Raw genomic sequence first — 19,867 nt, 5'->3', positions numbered from 1 at the left:
GGGCTCCAACCCTAATTTAACCTTGCAACCAAACACACCCTTTATGGTATTTTAATTAATTAATTATTATTATAATTAAAATCAATTAATATATAATAATAAATATGCATAGATATATTTAAATATAATCTCACTAATTTAATTTTAATATTAAAATTAAAAACAAGCAACAACCTCAGCAAATTTAATTGCACTGTGAGATAACCAAAATATTCTTTTGTCATAAAAGATAAAAATACCCCTTTCACAAAAACAATTCTTAAATTATCTTCTAAGTGTGTGACCCGTAGGCTCCTCATCATATCGGCAGTGTACAGTATCGCGATTAACACCAATTAATCATCTCACTACACACAGACCAAGATTGGCCCCTAGCAAGGCATCATGGCCACCCGATAGATTCGAATTTAGTGAAACCGCAACCTGTCAACAATATGGTTACCATGCAATCAAATCATTTCATCATCTGTTATCTCATCGAGATTGAGGTATATAAATAGTGTCAACCTCAGATATCATCGATATGTTTGTATTCAGTTACTGGACCAATAACAAGAATATCAAATTGGATTGAGCACCAACTCAATCCTACTGTGGCCACAAATTTAGTGTCATTGCCATGTACTGAATTACCCATGAGATAACTTCTCCCATACCCAGGAGTGATGAATCCTTTGTTGATCTACCATAGTCTCGATATGCTTCTCAATATAGTCAATCACTACCATATTGATAGCTCTGAGTAGAACTACATTGGGCTAGTGTCAAACTACACCAATCGGTGCACAAGGTGCTCCGGTGATCTCAAGACTAAGGATCATATGCACCACCATCCATTAGAGGATTTATTCCATAGACACTCGGTTACCATCCATGTGGAATCTTCTGGTGGGTCTGTCCAGTGAACTTGCCTCTAGCAAGTACCCATGCGTTGCACTAGGTTATCGACAAACAACCTTGACATATGAGATCAGTCATTGGCTCTCGACAGGGTCGTTCAACACTATGATAGCCTTACCGTATTATCTGTGTCCTTCATCAAAATAATACTGGGGCTGCGAACATTTCTAGAATGGCCACCATATATGATCATATGGTTCTCACTATCAAGATTTGAAACACTTGATACCCTCGTCATGGTTCTACCATCCTAAGGACATATATCGTTACATATAACTATGATTTACACAATGTAGAAGAATATGCCTTTTATTGATAAATAAACATTTATTACAGAGTCAATTTTACAATAATAGATTAGCTTTGGGGCACATACTCTAACACAATCTGCATCTGAAAATCCTTCTACCTTATTATGACCATGATTACTGTAAAGAATTCCACGTCCAAGGGCTCCTTTTAGATACTTCAAAATATGGGGGACCGTATCCTAATGAGATGTCCTATGAGATGACACCAATTCACTCACCACACTCACTAGAAAAGTAATATCTGGACGAGTTATTGTAAGATAGTTCAATTTTCCAACTATCTATCTGCATTTCTCTAGATCACCAAACATCTCTCCATCCTCAGCCTTCAATCTCACATTAGGAACCATATGAGTGTCACAAGGCTTAGCCTCAATTAGGCCCATTTCAGTCAACAAATCTAACACATACTTGCGTTGAGAGAGGAAAATCCTTTTCTTACTCCAAGAAACCTCGACTCCCAGAAAATACTTTAGAGTGCCCAAATCTTTTGTGTGAAATTTGGAAGCCAAAAAGTTTTTCAAACTTTGAATGCCAACATCATCACTGCCAGTGATTATAGTGTCATCAACATAAACAACCAAAAGAATGATGCTAGAACTAGATTGGTTATAAAAGACAGAATGATCTTAAGCACTCCTATGTAAACCAGACTAAGTCACCACTTCGCTGAACCTCCCAAACCAAGCTCGTGGAGATTGTTTTAAGCCATATAAAGATTTCCTCAGTTTGCATACCTTTCCTGACTCCCTTTGAGCAACAAACCCTAGAGGTTGCTCCATAAAAACCTCTTCAAGAAGATCACCATGTAAAAAGGCATTTTTTACGTCAAGTTGGTGAAGAGGCCAACTATATAAAGCTACAAGTGAGATGAATAGCTGGATAGAGATCATTATAGCCACTAGGGAGAATATCTCAGAGTAATCAATACCATAAATCTGGGTATAACTTTTAGCAACCAACCGAACTTTCAACCGAGCCACAAACCCATCGGGATTAGCCTTTACTATGAAAACCCATTTGCACCCAATGGCCTTTTTATTTTTCGGTAACCCCATTAGAACCCATGTATCATTATGTTCTAAAGCCAACATTTCTTCTTCCATAGCCCTTCGCCACCTATCATGAGTAATTGCTTCAGACATAGAGCTGGGAACAGACATAGAATCTAAAGAGGCAATAAAAGACTTAGAAAATGAAGACAAAGAGTGATAGAAAACAAATGAGGAGATAGGATAGGTACAAGAGCGCTTACCTTTATGAAGAGTAATGGGAAGATTAGGGTCAGAAGTAGGAGGAACCGGATCTGAGGGCGAGGCAATTTATAGAGGTAGTGGATCAGATGCTAATGTAGGTGCCTCATGGTGCTAGTGAACCCTGCAAGAATATACCTGGGTGATAGGAGGACAAGATGGTAGATGACTATGTTGGGTAATGTTGTAAACAAGAAAAGGGGGGGGGGGGGGGGGGGGGCGCGGGAGGGGGGGGGGGGGAAAGGGGGGGGGGGGGGGGGGGGGGAGAAGGAAGCGGGGATGTAAAAATGGAGGAAGGGGGAGGAAGGGGGGGGGGGGGGGAGAGGTCCTTCAAGAGGAGTAGATGGAATGGAAGACTCAACATATGGAGTGGTTTCAAAAAAGGAAACATCAGTTGAGATAAGGTACTTACATAGGACAGGAGAAAAGCAACGATAACCCTTCTGATATAAGAAATAACCCAAGAATATGCACTTGAGGGATCTAGGTTCTAATTTGGAGACATGGGGTCTAACATCTTAAACAAAGCACGTGCAGCCAAACACTTTATGAGGAAAGGAGAATAAAGGCTGAGATGGAAAAAAGATGGAGTACAGGATTTGACCACCCAAAACAGAGGAAGGCATGTGATTGATCAAGTGATATGCAATAGAGACAACATCTACCCAAAACTCTATAGAGACTTTCATGTGAAAGAGGAGAGTACGAGCGACTTCTAATAAATGGCCATTTTTTCATTCAGTAACCCCATTTTGCTAAGGTGTATATACACATGATGATTGATGAATAATACCTCTAGTAGACAAAAAGGATGACCAAGGTGACCATGTAATATGGATAGAGATGAATCACTGGTACAAGCAATAGGTTGAGGAACTGGAGTGGAGACATAATTGAGCATATTTAGGCCACCTGATACACAACCCCTACCAATAATCTGTCTCATCCCAGGATCATGAAATATACAATGAATAGGAAAAAAAATAAACACCATAGTTGAATGCATTAGTAATTTGACTAATAGATAATAGGTTAAAGGGAAAGTGAGGAAGGCACAAAACAAAGGAAAGACATAGATTTGGTGAGATTAGAGGTACCATATCCAATACTAGGTGTAGTATACCCGTTAGCTAAGGTAATAGAAGACAAATCGGAAGGTGTAAATGAGGAGAGAATACCTGTATCGCCCATCATCTGGTTAGTAGTGCCAGAATCAATGACCCAGTTACTAATAGAAGTGGACTAACAAGCTGTAGGATTACCTTACTAGGTTAATGTAGTGGTAGTCGATGGGATGGGTGACTGGGAGCTAGAATTCTAAGTGAGGCAAGCATATTCAGCTATAGAGATAATAACCTATGATGGGGTGGGTAAGAGACCATCTTGAGTTGCAACATGAGCAAACTTCTAAGTGCCTTGCATATTCGGGGGCTTTCCATGGATCTTCCAACAATTCTTTTTTACGTGACCCTCAGCACCACAGTGAAAGCAAGTACGAGGGCCATTACCACGATTGCTCCTGGTATCACGACTTACCCCTTTGTTGCCTTTGCCATCACTAGGTTTCATGCTAGCTAGGGTCGCATGATCTACATTAGGATCCTTAAGGGTTTCTTTGTCCTTAGAAACTCCTCAATCTTCCCCCTTACTAACTTTGAGAAGTTAAGCAAAGACATCCGTAAGAGAGGGAAGTGTGATAAGAATGCAAAATGTCATATTTACCCCCCTTAATGTCTCATCTTCTATACTTATTTGTTGCTTAAATGTAATCATTATTATTCTATTTTGATTTAGGATGCAAATGGAGGCGTTAAATGCAAAACGGAACAAATTAGGTGAATTCGGACAATTTCAACATTGCTTTGTAATCTGGGCATAACTCTCTCATCAGAGCTCAGATTGAGATGATTCAAAATGATATGAAAACCTAAGAAAGATATCTACAACTTTAATGTTTTGAGTTTGGAGAGATACTCACTGCATCAAGGTTGTAATCGGGATTGAAGTTGACGCACTTGCACTGCTGACGTTCTGGAACATTCCGCCTTATCATGCAAGTCAAATAGGCAGTTTATTATTAGAAGTTTTGAAGACCTGGTGCACGCAAGTTACAGCTAGGAACACCACTTTCCTATTTTATATTAGCACTTTATTTTATTTTCAATTAATTAGATTAGGATAAATGTTATTTTAGGATATTAGAATATTTTTACGAGATTGAGTAGAATTCAAAGACTTGAATTGGATATTCTTAAAAGGGGGAGAGAGATCAGATTAGAGAGGACACACACGCCTCTCTCTTTCTGCTCCTGCAATTTTTCTCTTTTGAGTTTTGATTATGGCCATGACAGCTAAAACTTTCATAACTTGGTCGAAGGAAACGGAGGCCTCGGAATCAATAAAACTATGAGATCTATCTGTTTTTAGTGTTCAATATATGCTTTGAGTATTGGATGTTCTTCTATGCTTATTTTCGTGATCGTTTCATTTAATTACTAGGAGGCCTACTAGTTTATTATTTGTTGCAATCTACTGCTAAGTTAGATATCAAATCCGTAATTGTTTGATCCCTTTAACTTGTGAGTAATTAAGGTTTAAGAGTTTGTTGCGTCAGGAATTATTAAATCTTAAGAAGAACATTCAACTAAATTAAATACAACCACTTGTGTTTGTGTTGTTAAGCTTCACTGATCTCTTTAGTTCTTAAGGCTGCCACGAGATTAAACCTTTAGCGCTTGTCTGGGGTTGTTTAGTAGTAAGATTAATTGGATCGCTTGTTTCCTAATTAACTACAACTAAGGAGAGATAAGAAAATAGTTCCAACGGTGAATACTCAAAATATGAATTGATATATAGTTGCATCGATGATCAGTTGTAAAATTCCGATAGTGAATGTTGACTTAGACCAAGGTTTGTTATTCTGATTGATAATTTAATTTAAACTGTTTCTGTTTTACTCAAACCCCTCTAGCCTTGTTCACGTAACATAAAACTCGGCTAGACACTCTCTGTGGGAATGATCCTTACTCACATTACTACATGTGTTTTTAGGTTTTACTATTGGTTGCCTATGATAGCACACCAAAGTGTCTCGCCAGTAAGAAGCTATGTATGAGCTATCTCATATTCCTGCCTCAACCCAACCAGAAAACATTGCACTCCCATTGTCCTTCTTGTGCTTGCATCATCTTCACATCACTAGGGGACAAGAAACATAGCCATTTTTTCTTCAAAGGCTTGTTTTATCTCTGTATAATATTCAAACAACGTCTTCACTTGCATATTTTCTCGGTAGATCTTCAATAACAATTCATGGGCATGAGACAAGTCTTGTTTACCAACATACAAGAACTCTAGATACTCCCATAACTCTTTGACGGTATCATAGTGACTAGTCACATCATCCACGGACGAATCGAGAGTGTTCTGAATCTGATTGGAGAGCTTATCATCTTCTATGACCATTTTTTTCGAGTTTTATTATCACTTTCTGTTTCCTTAGGTGGATCCTCAATTAAATGGTCTCCCATGTCAATGTTTGACACATATCATCGAATAATCTGTTTCCATTAAATATAATTCTTTTTTCCCAATAACTTCCGATCAAAGATTTTGGTGGAAGAAGTGACAATTTCAGTCACCATCTTCTTTCTGTCCTCTGCCATAGTGTCTAGCAATCGACAAGGTCAAATAACTCTCAACTTCATAGATTCACAACAACATCAACACCAAACAACCCAAGCAAACACAAATGCACCCCAATCTCAAAGAACCAAAAAGATACGAACCACTTTCTTGTAAAAGGAAGCACTGGGAACAGCCGATCAGACAGAAACTAGAGGAGAGATTGCTAGCCACCGGAAAGAGTAAAGAAATCACGTCATCGAAGGAAGCAAAGGGATTGTGACATTGGAAAATCGAGATGAACAGAGAGGAACCAGAGGAGAGATCGCCGAAATGAGCAGAAGAAGGGGATAAGTTAACTAGAACAGAACCAGCATTTGCTGGAAAGGGAGAGGCCGAGACTAGAAGTTGTCGGAAAGAGAGAAACCAAGAGCAGACATCATCGGAGATAACAGAGAAGGTCGAGGTTTCGTCGAAAAGATTCAGACGTCATCGGAAAGAGATAAACCATGGACAGAAGGTTAGTCGGAATCGCCGGTAGCCAAAAAACGGAAACGTAGAAATGGGTTTTAGGGTTTAGTCCCACTCTGATACCATGTTTTGAATATTTGCGTTTTTCAATTTCTATACTCTATCTTCTCAACAGTACAACCTAACATATATATATACACACACACTACAATTACATATATACCCTTGATTATGTATATACATAGCTTCCAACACATTCCTTGTTTAAGAATGTGGGTGTGGCATTACTTTTTCTTGCTTGCAGGAGACAGTGATTGAACATGAAATTTGTTCTAGTAGCAAGCTGGTTCTCTGCATTACCTTTCTGGACCACATTGTTTGTCACTTCTTGTACTTGTCAACAGGCCCCTTCTATCAATCTTAGAGGACGTTGAATTTATTTTATCATTTGGCCTTTAATACATGAATAGATCATTATTAAATTCTTTTCTCATAACTCCAAAATATTCTATTGACAAACTTAATTATTTTTTGGTTCAAATGTAGAGATTTCATTTGTTAATGTTGTGCCACTTTTAATAATCTTTTCCCACTTCCTATGCTTAGGTTTGGTTCAGGGGTGAGGAATCACATATCTCAATGGACTTTGACAGTGTGAGTTTGCTTTTCCTCTTGTTGGCTCTTATTAGTGTTTTCTGCTTATGTGATACATATAATTAATGTCATCTAGTTTATTGGTGAATTTTGAGAAACATTATTTTTTTCTTATTATATTTTAAGTTAGACTATGAGGTACACTAGCAAGTGTGCACAATGTTTGCTTTTCATATTAATTTGAAGTAATTTTCCATTCTGAAATAGATTATTTCAGTGACGTTGGAGAACTACCTCGATCTTCAAATGAAACCAGAGGTTGGTAAGGAAGTGAGGCAATGTTTGCCTGCTCTGTTATAATTTACCTGTAGTCGCTTTTGGAGGAATCAGGTTACATATGGAATCTTAATGCTCCATCTTGTTGCAATTATTTTTTTTGTCGATATAATTGATATGAACTTTTTTTTTTGTTCAATCTCCAGGAGGAAACTCCCACTTGTTGCTATCTATCTTGATCAAGCACTTGGATCATAAGAATGTTGCCAAACAACCTCGTGCACAGATTCATACTGTTAACGTTGCCACACAACTCACACAAAATGCGAAGCTGCAGACCTCTGTCGCTATCATTGGTGCAATAACCGACTTGATTAAACAGTTTTGAAAATGCCTGCAAAATGCAACTGAATTATCCAATGTTGTGGATGATATGGCTAAATGGAATGCCGATCTTCAATATGCCTTAGAAAATTGCATTTCACAGCTCTCAAAGAAGGTTTGTGATTGTTTATGTTGTTTAATTTTTTGAAGTGTGAGTTAAAAATATTTATGCAGGTGCTTAACAGGTTGGCGATGCGGGACCCATTCTTGATATGATGTCTAGTTTGCTAGAGAATATTTCTAATAATACAGTTATTGTTAGAACAACAATTTCGGCTGTTCATAGAACTGCTCAGATTGTCTCTTCCATCTCGAACATATCATATTACAAGAAGGCAAGTGTACTTGTTGAAATTGCAATACACTGTTCAGTTTTAAGAAATTTGGAGAAACATCTAATTTTTGAGGATTTCTGTTTCAGGCTTTTCCTGATGCTCTGTTTCATCAATTACTCCTAGCAATGGCTTAGACGGACCATGAAACCTGAGTTGGGGCGCATAGTGTATTTTCTGTTGTGCTAATCCCATCTTTGCTCTCTCCTTGGTCAGATCAGGGCAAGGATACTTTGCAAGCTATTTATAGCATCTTGCCAGTCTCTGTGTCACAGAAAGTAAGAAGTGGAAGTTTCTCCTTTCAGGATGAAGGTAAAGAAAAAGAAAAACTCATGGATGGAGGACTGTAGGAGGAAAGTCGGGTACCAGATGTGAATGTGAAACACTCTCATAGTCAGTCATATAGCTTTAAGTGTGCTCTGATTGATGGAAAAACTGTATGAAACCCCAAAATCCTATAATTTTAAGTTAAAGAGTGTTTTAGAAATTCTGTTTAATCATCTACCTGTCTAAATTATTTCCCACAGATAACTTCCTTCTGACTGAGTAGCCATCAAGTGAGTCTTTTGCTTTCATCAGCCTGGGTTCAAGCAACATCTGCAGAAAATAACCCTGCAAATTTTGAGGCTATGGCTCACACTTATAACATTGCTTTATTGTTTATGCGATTTGAGGTGATTCATGTTTACATTATTTTCCATTGTTTTTACTTTATCTCCTCTGTGCTCCTTTTTCAGATATCTTGAAACAGTGGAACATATTTTATCTTCTCGAAATGCATAATATTCTCTCATGCTTAGCCTGTTTCTCTTTGAAGACTTTTTGTTAAGAAAGTCTTTACGGTTAATGTCGATTTTGTATCCATCTTCTCCATACGGAAATAATATTGGATAACTTAATGTCATAAAGCTTGGATGCAAGTCAGAAATTCTTTGAAGACCCTTTTTCAAATGATGAACAATGATATCTTTTCCAGTTTCTGAAATTCCAATATCATCGACAATTAAACCCGCAATTTTAGATGCAATTGGCAAATTGTATTGTCTTCCATCCTTTTCCCTTTTCATTTTTAACCGCAGATGCACATCTCTAATATCATTCCAATGGATATGGTCCCTGACAGAATGAAAACTTTTAACCAATTCATTGTTCGCATCAAACATCAATTGCAATTCTTGTACTAATTCCCTGTCAACAGTAGCATCAACTATATTACCTCATACAGAATTTAATCTATGACTGGTTTTATACTCTGTGTCATAAATATAAAGCTGTGCAAACTGAGGTTTCCTTCCTTTAGGTGGAAGTAACGATCCTATTCGGTGGTAATTCTGTCCACAGAGTTTGAAAACGTATGGACCATCCCCTTGGTTAATCTCATGGTCAACATGCCCTCCCATTGATGTAAATGAGAACAATGAATTGTATATTCTTATTTTACTCCTGAAACTAATCCCCTTGTTACCACTGGANATTTGTTGGTTAGCTATTGAATATAATAATTTGTGGAGCTTGGTTATTGTGAATTTTGTTTACCAAGCCAATTGAGTAAGGCATAAATGGCATCATCATCCGATGATTCATCGTTTGAGGTATCACCGTCTGCGGCACCACCATCTGTACCAGTAAAGATGATAGCAGTTTCAAATGCAAAAATTGATGTTGAAAAATTTGATGGTCAAAATAATTTTGGCTTGTGGCAAAGTGAGGTAATGGATAGCTTGTATCAGCAAGATCTAGATATCGTTCTGGAGGAGGAAAAACCAGAAGATGTCTATGAGAAAGACTAGGTGAGGTTGAATGTAAAAGCGTGTGGGATGATTCGCTCATGTCTTTGTAGAGAGCAGAAATATCCATTCATGAAAGAGACGTTTGCCAACAAGTTATGGAAGGTGCTGGAAAACAAATACATGAAGAGAAGTAATGAGAATCGACTCTATTTGATGAAAAGACTGTTTCGTCTTCAGTTGAGACCAGGTACGAATATCAGTAGCCATATTGATACATTTAACAGATTAATTGCCGATTTGTTAAATTTGGATGAAACATTCAAAGATGAACATAAGGCTATGTTGTTAATTGGATCTCCTCCAAATGAGTTTGACTATCTTAGTATTACACTTCTTCATGGGAAAGAAAAATTGTCTTTTGAAGAAGTTTGTTCTGCTTTATCCAATCATGAAATTCGAAAGAAGGATCAGAAGGAGAATAGAGATGAGTCAGCAGAAGCTCTTGTAGCAAGAGGGCGGAGTCAAAATTAGAGTCGTAAGAAGGAGAGAAGAGGAAGATCTCATTCAAAGGGAAAACTCAATAGGGATCAATGTGCCTTTTGTCGTGAGAAAGGGCATTGGAAGAAAGATTGTCCGAAGTTGCAAAAGAAAGAGGGCAAAGTTACTTCTGATGCATACGTTGTTGAGCGTGAAGAGGAGGTGTCAGATTTCTGTCTAGTTAGCCTACCATCCACCTCTGGATCAAATGAGTGGATTTTGGATTCAGGTAGTACCTATCATATGTGTCCTCACTAGGATTGGTTCTTTAATTTTGAAGAACATGATGGAGTTGTTTATATGGGCAATGATGATGCTTGTAAAACAACTGGGATAGGTTCAATTCAGTTGAAGAATCATGATGACTCAACTAGAACTCTGACAGATGTTCGATATGTACCGAAGTTGAAAAAGAATCTCATCTCTTTGGGAGCCTTAGAATCTAAAGGCTTTACGGTGAATATGCGAGATGGAATTCTAAAAGTTTCTTCAGGCGCTCTTGTGGTAATGAAAGGCACAAGGAGAAACAACTTGTATTACTATAATGGTAGTTTAGGACCAATGAGTTGCTATTTGTATGGTTATGCATGTCTAGGAAAATTCTGTCAAAAAGACGATAAAATCTAAGGAGACTGGATTTAAGCGGGACCATTTGTGACCCCTCCATTGTTTCCTGGGAATTTTCCTGGTGCGTAGTTTAATCATTTCAACATTACTACTACCTTGGGCTATTGTTCACACGGCCAAGGTTCCGAATCCATGCATCAACCGAGTCCGATCGGCAAAGAATAAGAAAGAATAAGAATAAGAAAAGAAGGAATAAGAAAGAACAAGAACAAGAACAAGAAAAGAAAAGAATAGAAAGAAAAGAAAAGAAAAGAAATAGAAAGAAGAAAGAAAAATGCATTTTTATGCAATATTGCATATGCATATCATTCATGTATATTACCATGAATTCCACTATGGTTAGAAAGAATAGAAAAAATAGAACAAAAGAACAGAGAGAAGGAAAGAAAATGAGAATTAGGAAGAAAGAACGAACAGTAAGAATTAGAAACAGGGAAACAAAAAAGAAAGAACTAGGAACAAAAGAAAGAAGAAGAGAATTAAGTAAGGAAGGAACCAAAGTAGGAGAAGAGATAAGGGATTTACTTACTGAGCATTTTTGTGCTCACCCCATTGTTTTTCCATGTTCTGCAGGAAATAGGTGAGCAGCGGTCGGAAAGAAGTCGACAAGCGGAGAGAATTGACATTACCGTCCACCGTTGCTAAAGTTTTTGTACTTTTTATTTTGGTATATGTAAAGAATTATATTTTATAAGTAAAGAAAATTTGGGCCCAACTATTTTTCATATGCTAAGTATGTATGTTTTTATTGTATATGTTCTAAAGTATACTAGTAGAAAGAAGTCATTACAATTTTATGGAAAGAATAAGGGTAGCAGGAAGCTTGGCAATTTATAGTGGTTCTTATAAATTTAAAACATATGATGAATTAGAATATATATTCAATTTCTATTTTTTTTTTTTTTTTTTTGTGTTCAATTCAATGGTTTATTTCCCGTTCTTTTAAATGTTATATAAGTCTTGTTTAAATAAAAAGTTAATTGTGTTTGTTGTCTGTCTTCATTTTGTAACTAAATCTGGGTAATGGTTTGTTGTTGTTTATGTTCTCTTAGTAAAAGTAAATGTCCTTTGCATTTTAACTGGGCCTAAATTTAGCTAGTGATTATGACTTATTTAGTTGTGCATTGTTTATTTTTGCCCCTTCCATTTTGGTATTGAATTATTATATGATGATATTATCTAAAATATATTGTGGTAATGATTGATTTTTAAAGTTTAAAGCTGACAGGAACGAACAACAATAATATTTAAGGTCTAACGTGTCCTTTGATGTGCTCAATTAATTAATTGAGTTGTTATGTGGATACAACCCCAAGCCCCATGGATACTATTTAAACAAGAATAATATGTTTTGAGTAGATTTTAATCTTTTATTATGTGTTTTGATTGATATAGGTTCCAGTTTAGCACCTTGTCTTTATGGTACCTAGTATTGGTCAGAGGTTGGAGAAATCTAAATTGGTTGATGATGTCGGCAACTTTCGCCATATTACAACAATTCTTGCCGAACAACACCTTACTACATGTCGGAAAAATGGCTCATTTAGCAAATCACATGGGGGTAGAAGTGATAATGGAAAAAGGTGTAGGGACTTATAGGAATAGGCCAAAATGTTAGTTTGTCCCACATTGCTTGGGAATGAAAAGTGGGAAACTTTTGGGGCCTATATATAAGGACCTAAATCATTGTTATTTGTATCCCAAGTTGTAATTCCATTATACTTCTTTTGTTTAGGGTTCTTTCTTTAAGGACCCTTTAGTTTGCAAGTTTTGTTGTATCTCCCCTTTGTTTTGGGTATTTGTTGTATTGCCCAAAAGTTTGTAATGTTTTGGAGATAGTGGAGTTTTTTTTTGCAGCGTCCGAGGACGTAGGTTTCTATATCGAACCTCGTTAATTCCTGGTATTCTTTATTTTGCATTTAATTTTGGCTATTTATTTATGCTTTACTACTTGTTATTATTATATTCAATAGCTAGCGTTAGAGTTTATGTTTCTGTTGCATAACACTACACACCAACGTGGCACCCAGGGAGTTATTTATATCCCTTGCCAGGTGAATAAGAAATTATTTTCTACCTAATTGACTCTCTCTTCTGTATGTAGTTTGATTCTCTTGTGTCAATTACTCGTCTCAAGCTGTTTGGAATCTGAAAATGCATAATGTTTGATGCAGTTTTGATGAAATTAGGCTCTGTTTTATGTAAAGCTAATATGGACCAACGAGATTGTAGATGCGTTTGTGGATTGTGTTGTGTATCTTAGTTATAATATCTCTCTTTTGATTTCTTTCTCTCTCAATCTCTCTTCCTTTTCTGGAAAACTAAAAAATTATGTGTTCATATTGTTAAGAGGCTATGTAATTGCTTCTTATTCAATGAATGAGGGATGCGCATTTTGTATATTATGTAGATGATGAAACGTTTATGGCATTTCAATATGCCCAGTTTTTATTCAATTTGATAGTTTTTTTTTTTTTTTAATGTTTTCTAACTAGAAATGGTAACACCATTTCATTGAGAAGTATATCTCTCATTTATCTATTTTTACAGATATACCATCATGTCATCACTTGTTCTTAATTGCTTATTTTTTGTCATATGGAAATTTGTAATTATTTTCCATCAGGAAAGATTTTTACTTTGGACAGTTGTCAAATTTTTAGTCCATTGCCATCAGTTTGTGGAATCATTTAAAAGAGTCGTGTAATATTGAACTTGATTTCTGTCAAAATCAGTATCTCAGGAAGGATTGAATTTATTTTGTCAATTTGAAATGATATGAAACAGTATTGGGTTTGGGTTCCTGAAATGATCTGGTAATTATTATAAGCCGGCTGGATATCAGTGATTTGCTACTTAATCTTGGTACTTAACTAAATCTTTTCTCTTTTGTTATCTGATACTGTTGTCATTTTGTATGCTGAAGTGTGTATTCTCTATCACTTTATATTTGTTTCCATAGCAAAATCTTCTCTCTCTTGTTTTCTCATATTGTTGCTGTTCTGTACATTGAAGTGTGTTTCTTATACCACTGTATTTGTGTTTCAGTGGAGAAAAGGTTTGAAGCTCAGTGGCGAAACTGCAGTTGAAAAGATTACTTTAGATGGTGTACAGGGTTTGCGTGTCATGCTGAGTGCAACAATTCATGATGTGTTATACTACATGAGCCCCATCTACTGTCAGGATATTATCAACTCGATACTGCTTATCTTGTTTCCAATTTCTCACCATCTCTTCTTTCATTTCTATCTCCCAAGGACTAAGCTGTTTCATTATTCAACTATAAAGCTTCTTTCAATCCAGGTTCCTTGTTTAAAATGACATTTTTCTAAAGCTATAGACCATAATTAGATGGGTTGTTTTGTAGAGTGAATACCTGATCCACTATCTAAGTTTTTCCAAAGCAGTATACGTTTAAGTTTCCTATCAAAAAAAGTTTTAAAATTGCTTCTTCATCCTATGCACACTAAACTGGAACATTGGTCTGTTGGAGATATCTTGAGCATAGACAGTCACATTTTCTTTTGGCAAATATTATGCTATATTTCTTTGTAGTCTTAAAAGAAAAATGTAGCTGATGTCTCGAGCATAAACAATCACATTTTCTTTCGGCAATTATTATGCTATAATTCCTTGTAGTCTTAAAAAAAGAAAAATGTAGCTGATGTCTTGAGCATAAAATAGTCATATTTCAGTCTGTTAAGGTTGAAATTTGAAATTTGTTTGAAGTTTGAACTGATGAAGATGCACTTCTGCTCCTCCAGGTTTCAAACCAATTAAATCGGTTATATCTGAAATTTCGTAAACGAAATCCTGGTTATGATGGAAAGGTATGCAGCTGATATCTCTTTGTTAGGCTGTAATGATTAAGTGACAATTTAGCTTATATTAACATTTGTTTAGGTTTCTGTATATGGTCATTCCTTGGGAAGTGTCCTCTTGTATGACATTTTTTGCCATCAAGAGAATCTATCATCCCCGTTTCCAATGGATTGGATGTACAAGGAACAAGAAGATACCATTGAAGAATCTTCCCATGCTTTGAACAATCAACCTTCTAATGGTGACTCTTCTACCGATTTGAAGGGTAAAAGCTCCACTGAGACAAATGAAACTGAGGATAAGGTGGGGTCTGCTGACGAGGACAAGATGGGTGTACAATCAGCTCATCTAGAGCACCAGGAAGCACCTGCTGAAGATTTTTCCTCTCTTGTGGGTACTGTCGTGTCAGATACTGCAGCAGCTATGGACTTTGAGCAAACAGCTAAAGAAGATACTGATCAATTGGTTCAGAGTTCTAGTGACACAATGTCATCAGATATGGCTGGCTTCAATGAGCTACCACATGAACGGTGGTGTCCTGGATGGTATACTTGCGAGAGCGGCTGAGGAAGAGTCCAAAGATACATGTGATAAGGACAACAACACAATTGATCTTCTGAAGAAAGAGGTGCAAGTTTGTACTGTTTTCTTCTTGGCTTTCTTTGAACACTATATGCATTTGTCTTTTATTCATAAGTATGGTCGTATCTTGTTTAATGAGCCAAGGATATAAAATTGACCTTTTCTTGCCAGATACTTTTTGTGATATCTTTGGTTCATAATAATAAACACCAATTTTTAATGAAATTTTCTGTGTTTCAGATTGATTCCCTGGAAGCCAAAGTAGCAGAGCTGGAATCATACAATCAAGGTAGAGGTACGTGTGGGCTTGCATTGGGTTAATCTTTGATCTTCACATCCTATTTTTGGTTCTATGTTATGGAAGGGGCTCTTGTGTGTTAGTATCTCTGGGTTTTATTGGCTGCATAAACCGATAAAAATGAGTTACTTGCCATTGAGCCAAAGCAACCCATTTCTGAGAAGCTTGAACCTATGCTAGATGATGAACCAAAGAGTTATACCCCTTATATTAAGTACACAAAGCTTGAATTCAAGGTCTGAAACAGAACTTCTTACGAGCTATAAATTTAAGATGATGAATCTTGTTACTGATTTGACATTAATTCTTACATATCAGGTTGACACATTCTTTGCTGTTGAATCACCTCTTGGTGTTTTCCTTGCCCTTCGAAATATCCGTATTGGAATAGGTAAACCTCAATACACTTGTATGATTGAAATTTTGATGAGTGAATATTCTCACTGTTGGGACATGACATTCAGAGAAGTATTTTGTATATTTGTAAATATTTATATCATTTGGTCGTGGGTGTGGATAATGAAGTATTACTTTTGTTCCTCACGGTTTTGAGAAATGCTTTCATCTTTAGAATCTCATTAGATCTTTATTGAAGTTTAAAGGTTTTCACGTTTTCGTTATTGGACTTGATTTTACATCAAGTTGAGTGGGAAATTCAGGATAAATTATGATTAGTTAGAAGAATTTGTTTTCATTACTTTGCCTTAACTTTGGCAGTTTTTGTTATTAGCAAATTGTATGTTTTTTCTAAAAGCTCATAGATATGTAATGTGTAATAAATTCTTGTGTATTTTGATGCTAGTTCAGGCAATCATACATTTTCAACTCAAAAATTTTGTATTTTCAACCATCCTCTAAACATCTTCATCTTTTTGTCGATTGTAATTTTAATTTCTGCTTTTTTCTTCGGAACTTCTATTATACTTGGTTCCATACTTGAAGCTCTAGAAATCCAGTTTTTTAGTTGTTTTTTCCTTCTCTGTTATTTGAAACACCTCACCGACACTGTGAAAGCCTGTGAATGCAATGAGGAACCATCATATTTAAAGTTTCGACATCACCATTTGTTTTTGCTAAGCAAAGAGAAGTAATAATGGGAATTATGTGATAGATTTTGACTATTTAACTTTTCTTCGGGAATAAGATTGTTCTTTTTTGTTTATACATCTTAACTGGGAAGGGGTTTTGGGTTAATATGTGTAGTTTGGTTTCATTTGGCCAGGATAAGGAAAATTATCATCGCCTAGTTTTTATTTTCTTCTCTTGTATAGATTTGTTACCCCTACCCTGATTTTTTTTTCTTTTGTTGGCAGCTTGTCCCCCGGTGTAACTCTTGTTGTACTAGTACATATTATCAGTTTCTGATAAGAAAAATCACCATCTGTTTATTCAGACTTATTTTGTATATGTGAACATTTTAAATGTATATATCTTAGAATAATGTGATATTTAATTTTATTAAGGTTTTTCTTGTAAACATCATAAATAGAAATTTGGGATATTTCATTGTTCAGCAAACCAGGAACATTTTTATCTAAAGTGATATTGTTCTTGTACTTCAAGCTTTCTAAAGCCCATTAAAGAGTCTATACGGTAATAGTAAAGATAGAATAAACAAAAATCAAGAATATTGGAAAAAGGAATTTAGTATTTTGCTATTTCTCCCTGTTTCTTTTCTCTCTCTCTCTCTTTGCTTTCTTACAAGTTTATGGTTTTTTCTTCCTAATGTCCCACCTCGCTGACATCCTCTTGTTAAATCAAATTAAAAAATATTTATTTGGTTCAAAGTTTGCACATTCGAGTATTTTATTAAATGCCACAAAGTCTTGCACATTCGAGTATTTTATTAAATGCCACAAAGTCTTGCACAAGGTGAAAAGAATCCAGTAACTCATGTTACACATGCATTTGCACATTTCTTGACTCAGAACAAAACCAATGTGACTATGATTATTTTGAATGCTTCATTTTCTTGTGTATGACATATATGTTTTTATATGTTTTTTTATTTTCTATTTTTGTCTTTTCTATTTTATAAATCTGGAAAGTATAATGGATGTTGTGTTGTGGTTTCTTACACAGAGTAGAACCGCTTGTTTGTAAAGAGTTCCTCACCGTACGTCCAGTTATTATCTCTTACCATAGAGGTGGAAAGAGGTTGCATATAGGATTCCAGTTAAGCTCCCTATAGCACCACACAATTAAGGTTTTAAAAATTTTCCTCTTTCTCTCTTTGTGGAGCATTTTTTGTTTAAAAGAAATTTTCCCACTTTCTAATACATCCGTATACATGTGAGTTAGGAATTTACTGAAGATGTAGCAGCTCGTTCTCAGGCAGTAGTGGACCAGTTCAACTCGGTAAGGGTGGGTTCTGATACTATTCATCGTTAGTTTCTCTTTTCAACTTCTTCAAAGGCATATTTCTTTTTTTCTTTTTCATTTTTTGGGCTTATCTTGTTTCTTTACACTTACTATAGAGCATGACGGTGGTCAGGCTTTTCATTTCTCAACTTTGTAATATGGACTATGCTACGTGTTTATAAACTGAGCTTTATTGGATTATGCTTTCACTCTCCTGCTCAGACTAATTAATAATGTCAATATATACATGCATAGTTTGTTTCATAAAAGGTACCAAGTGTTTGAGATCAAATGAAATAATTGTTATTTTAAAGTTTTGTTTTCAATGAGTCTGAGTTTCCTTTTTTAAAATGTTTTCTTATATCTTCATCTTGCTCGACATCTTCTTTATCTGAAACTATTTCTCCATAAATTTTCCTTATGTTCAAGTTTCTTCTGAAACTCTTGCTAAACTTAGTCCTCATCAGCAAGTACCTTGTTCGCAGACTGATTCTGACTTGCACACTAGTAAGTATTCTTTTACTATTGTTTCTTCTACTTGTGTTCCAAAATATGATATTCTTAACTCTTGCAGTTCTGTTCCAAAATTTGATACTCTCGATTATTCATAAATTAATATTCTCTCACATTCATCTTCTCCTAAATCAGATTTTAACCCAATTTCCAAATCTAATGTTTTCTCTACTCACTTCTCACACTATACCTTCTGATCTATCTCTTCCTACTTGCCATATTGAAGTTGAACTACCAGTAGACAGTTCTGCTTTCACTTTAGTACAAACAAAAGCTCTTACTTTGAATGTCTATCCTATGTTAACTAGATTTAAAACATCCAGAGATCTTGCCTCTACTCTACTTACAGATTATATTGCAACTACTGTTTTTCTTCCTGAACTTGAGGCAGTATTAGCCGCTCTTGCAAGTCCTGAATGGACTACTACTATGAAAGATGAGTATGAGGCACTAATGAGGAATAACACTTGGACTTTAATTTCTTATACATCTTATATGAATGTACAGGGAATTTAAACGACATTCATATACAAAATTAAAATGATAGGGAAACTAACATACCTATTTACAGAATGGACAAACTGTTGGATTATTAGCACTCACTAGTGGTACTAGCATAGATGTTTTGATTTCCATGGAAGAGAACATGTGTGCCAGGTGTCCTGCCACTTGTTCACTCATATTGATAGATTTGGTATCCTATTTAACTAGTTGATTTATTTTGGACCATTGTTCCTATATTTTAGGGCTGTTTATCATCAAATTAGGGTAAGCTAAAAACTTTCCCTCGAGTTAAACGAATAGTTATATTGTTTCTAATGATCATTTTGATACCAATGATGTTGTCAAATGCAGTCTAGTGAAAGTGATCATTGATAATTAAATTTCAATTGTTGCGAGAAGAATCCTAAGACTCAAAGACTCAAACCTATCATACTCTTAGTCTTTTAAACTTGTGGAGTTAGACAATTCAAGCCCAAAGATTGGGTTCCAGAATTTACTGTTTGTTTCTAAGGTTCACCAAAATGATTATTGAATCATCAGAAGGGTTAAAATTGATGATCTAATGCACTTATCTGGTTGTAACCATTGACGAAATTGCTTAACTTCTGAACTTTTCTTTTGCGGAAAGATGGAATCAATGGCATCTCCATCGAAGGAAAGGATGAGGATGGAGTCCTGGAAATGCTAGCTGGTTGTGGTTTTTACCCACACATTGGAATAGGTGATCTCATTAATAAATCTCTTTTAA

The 19,867-nt window shown here is 35.7% G+C and overlaps 1 protein-coding gene across 1 annotated transcript; it reads left to right on the top strand.

The window, feature by feature from the left end:
* The first annotated feature begins 9,704 nt into the window (after positions 1-9,704).
* Positions 9,705-19,131, top strand: LOC116121413 (phospholipase SGR2-like). Its single transcript, XM_031407372.1, is given in 11 exon segments — positions 9,705-9,770; positions 14,088-14,342; positions 14,804-14,869; positions 14,943-15,423; positions 15,850-15,977; positions 16,060-16,132; positions 16,459-16,477; positions 17,824-17,916; positions 18,039-18,127; positions 18,532-18,609; positions 18,965-19,131. Coding segments are annotated over 11 exon segments (1,515 nt in total).
* The last annotated feature ends 736 nt before the right edge of the window (positions 19,132-19,867 follow it).

Source organism: Pistacia vera, unplaced genomic scaffold (genome assembly GCF_008641045.1).
Source record: "Pistacia vera cultivar Batoury unplaced genomic scaffold, PisVer_v2 Contig979, whole genome shotgun sequence".
NCBI classification, from domain to species: domain Eukaryota; kingdom Viridiplantae; phylum Streptophyta; class Magnoliopsida; order Sapindales; family Anacardiaceae; genus Pistacia; species Pistacia vera.
Note: the sequence above shows the minus strand (reverse complement) of the source record. Positions and strands in the feature narration are given on the sequence as shown.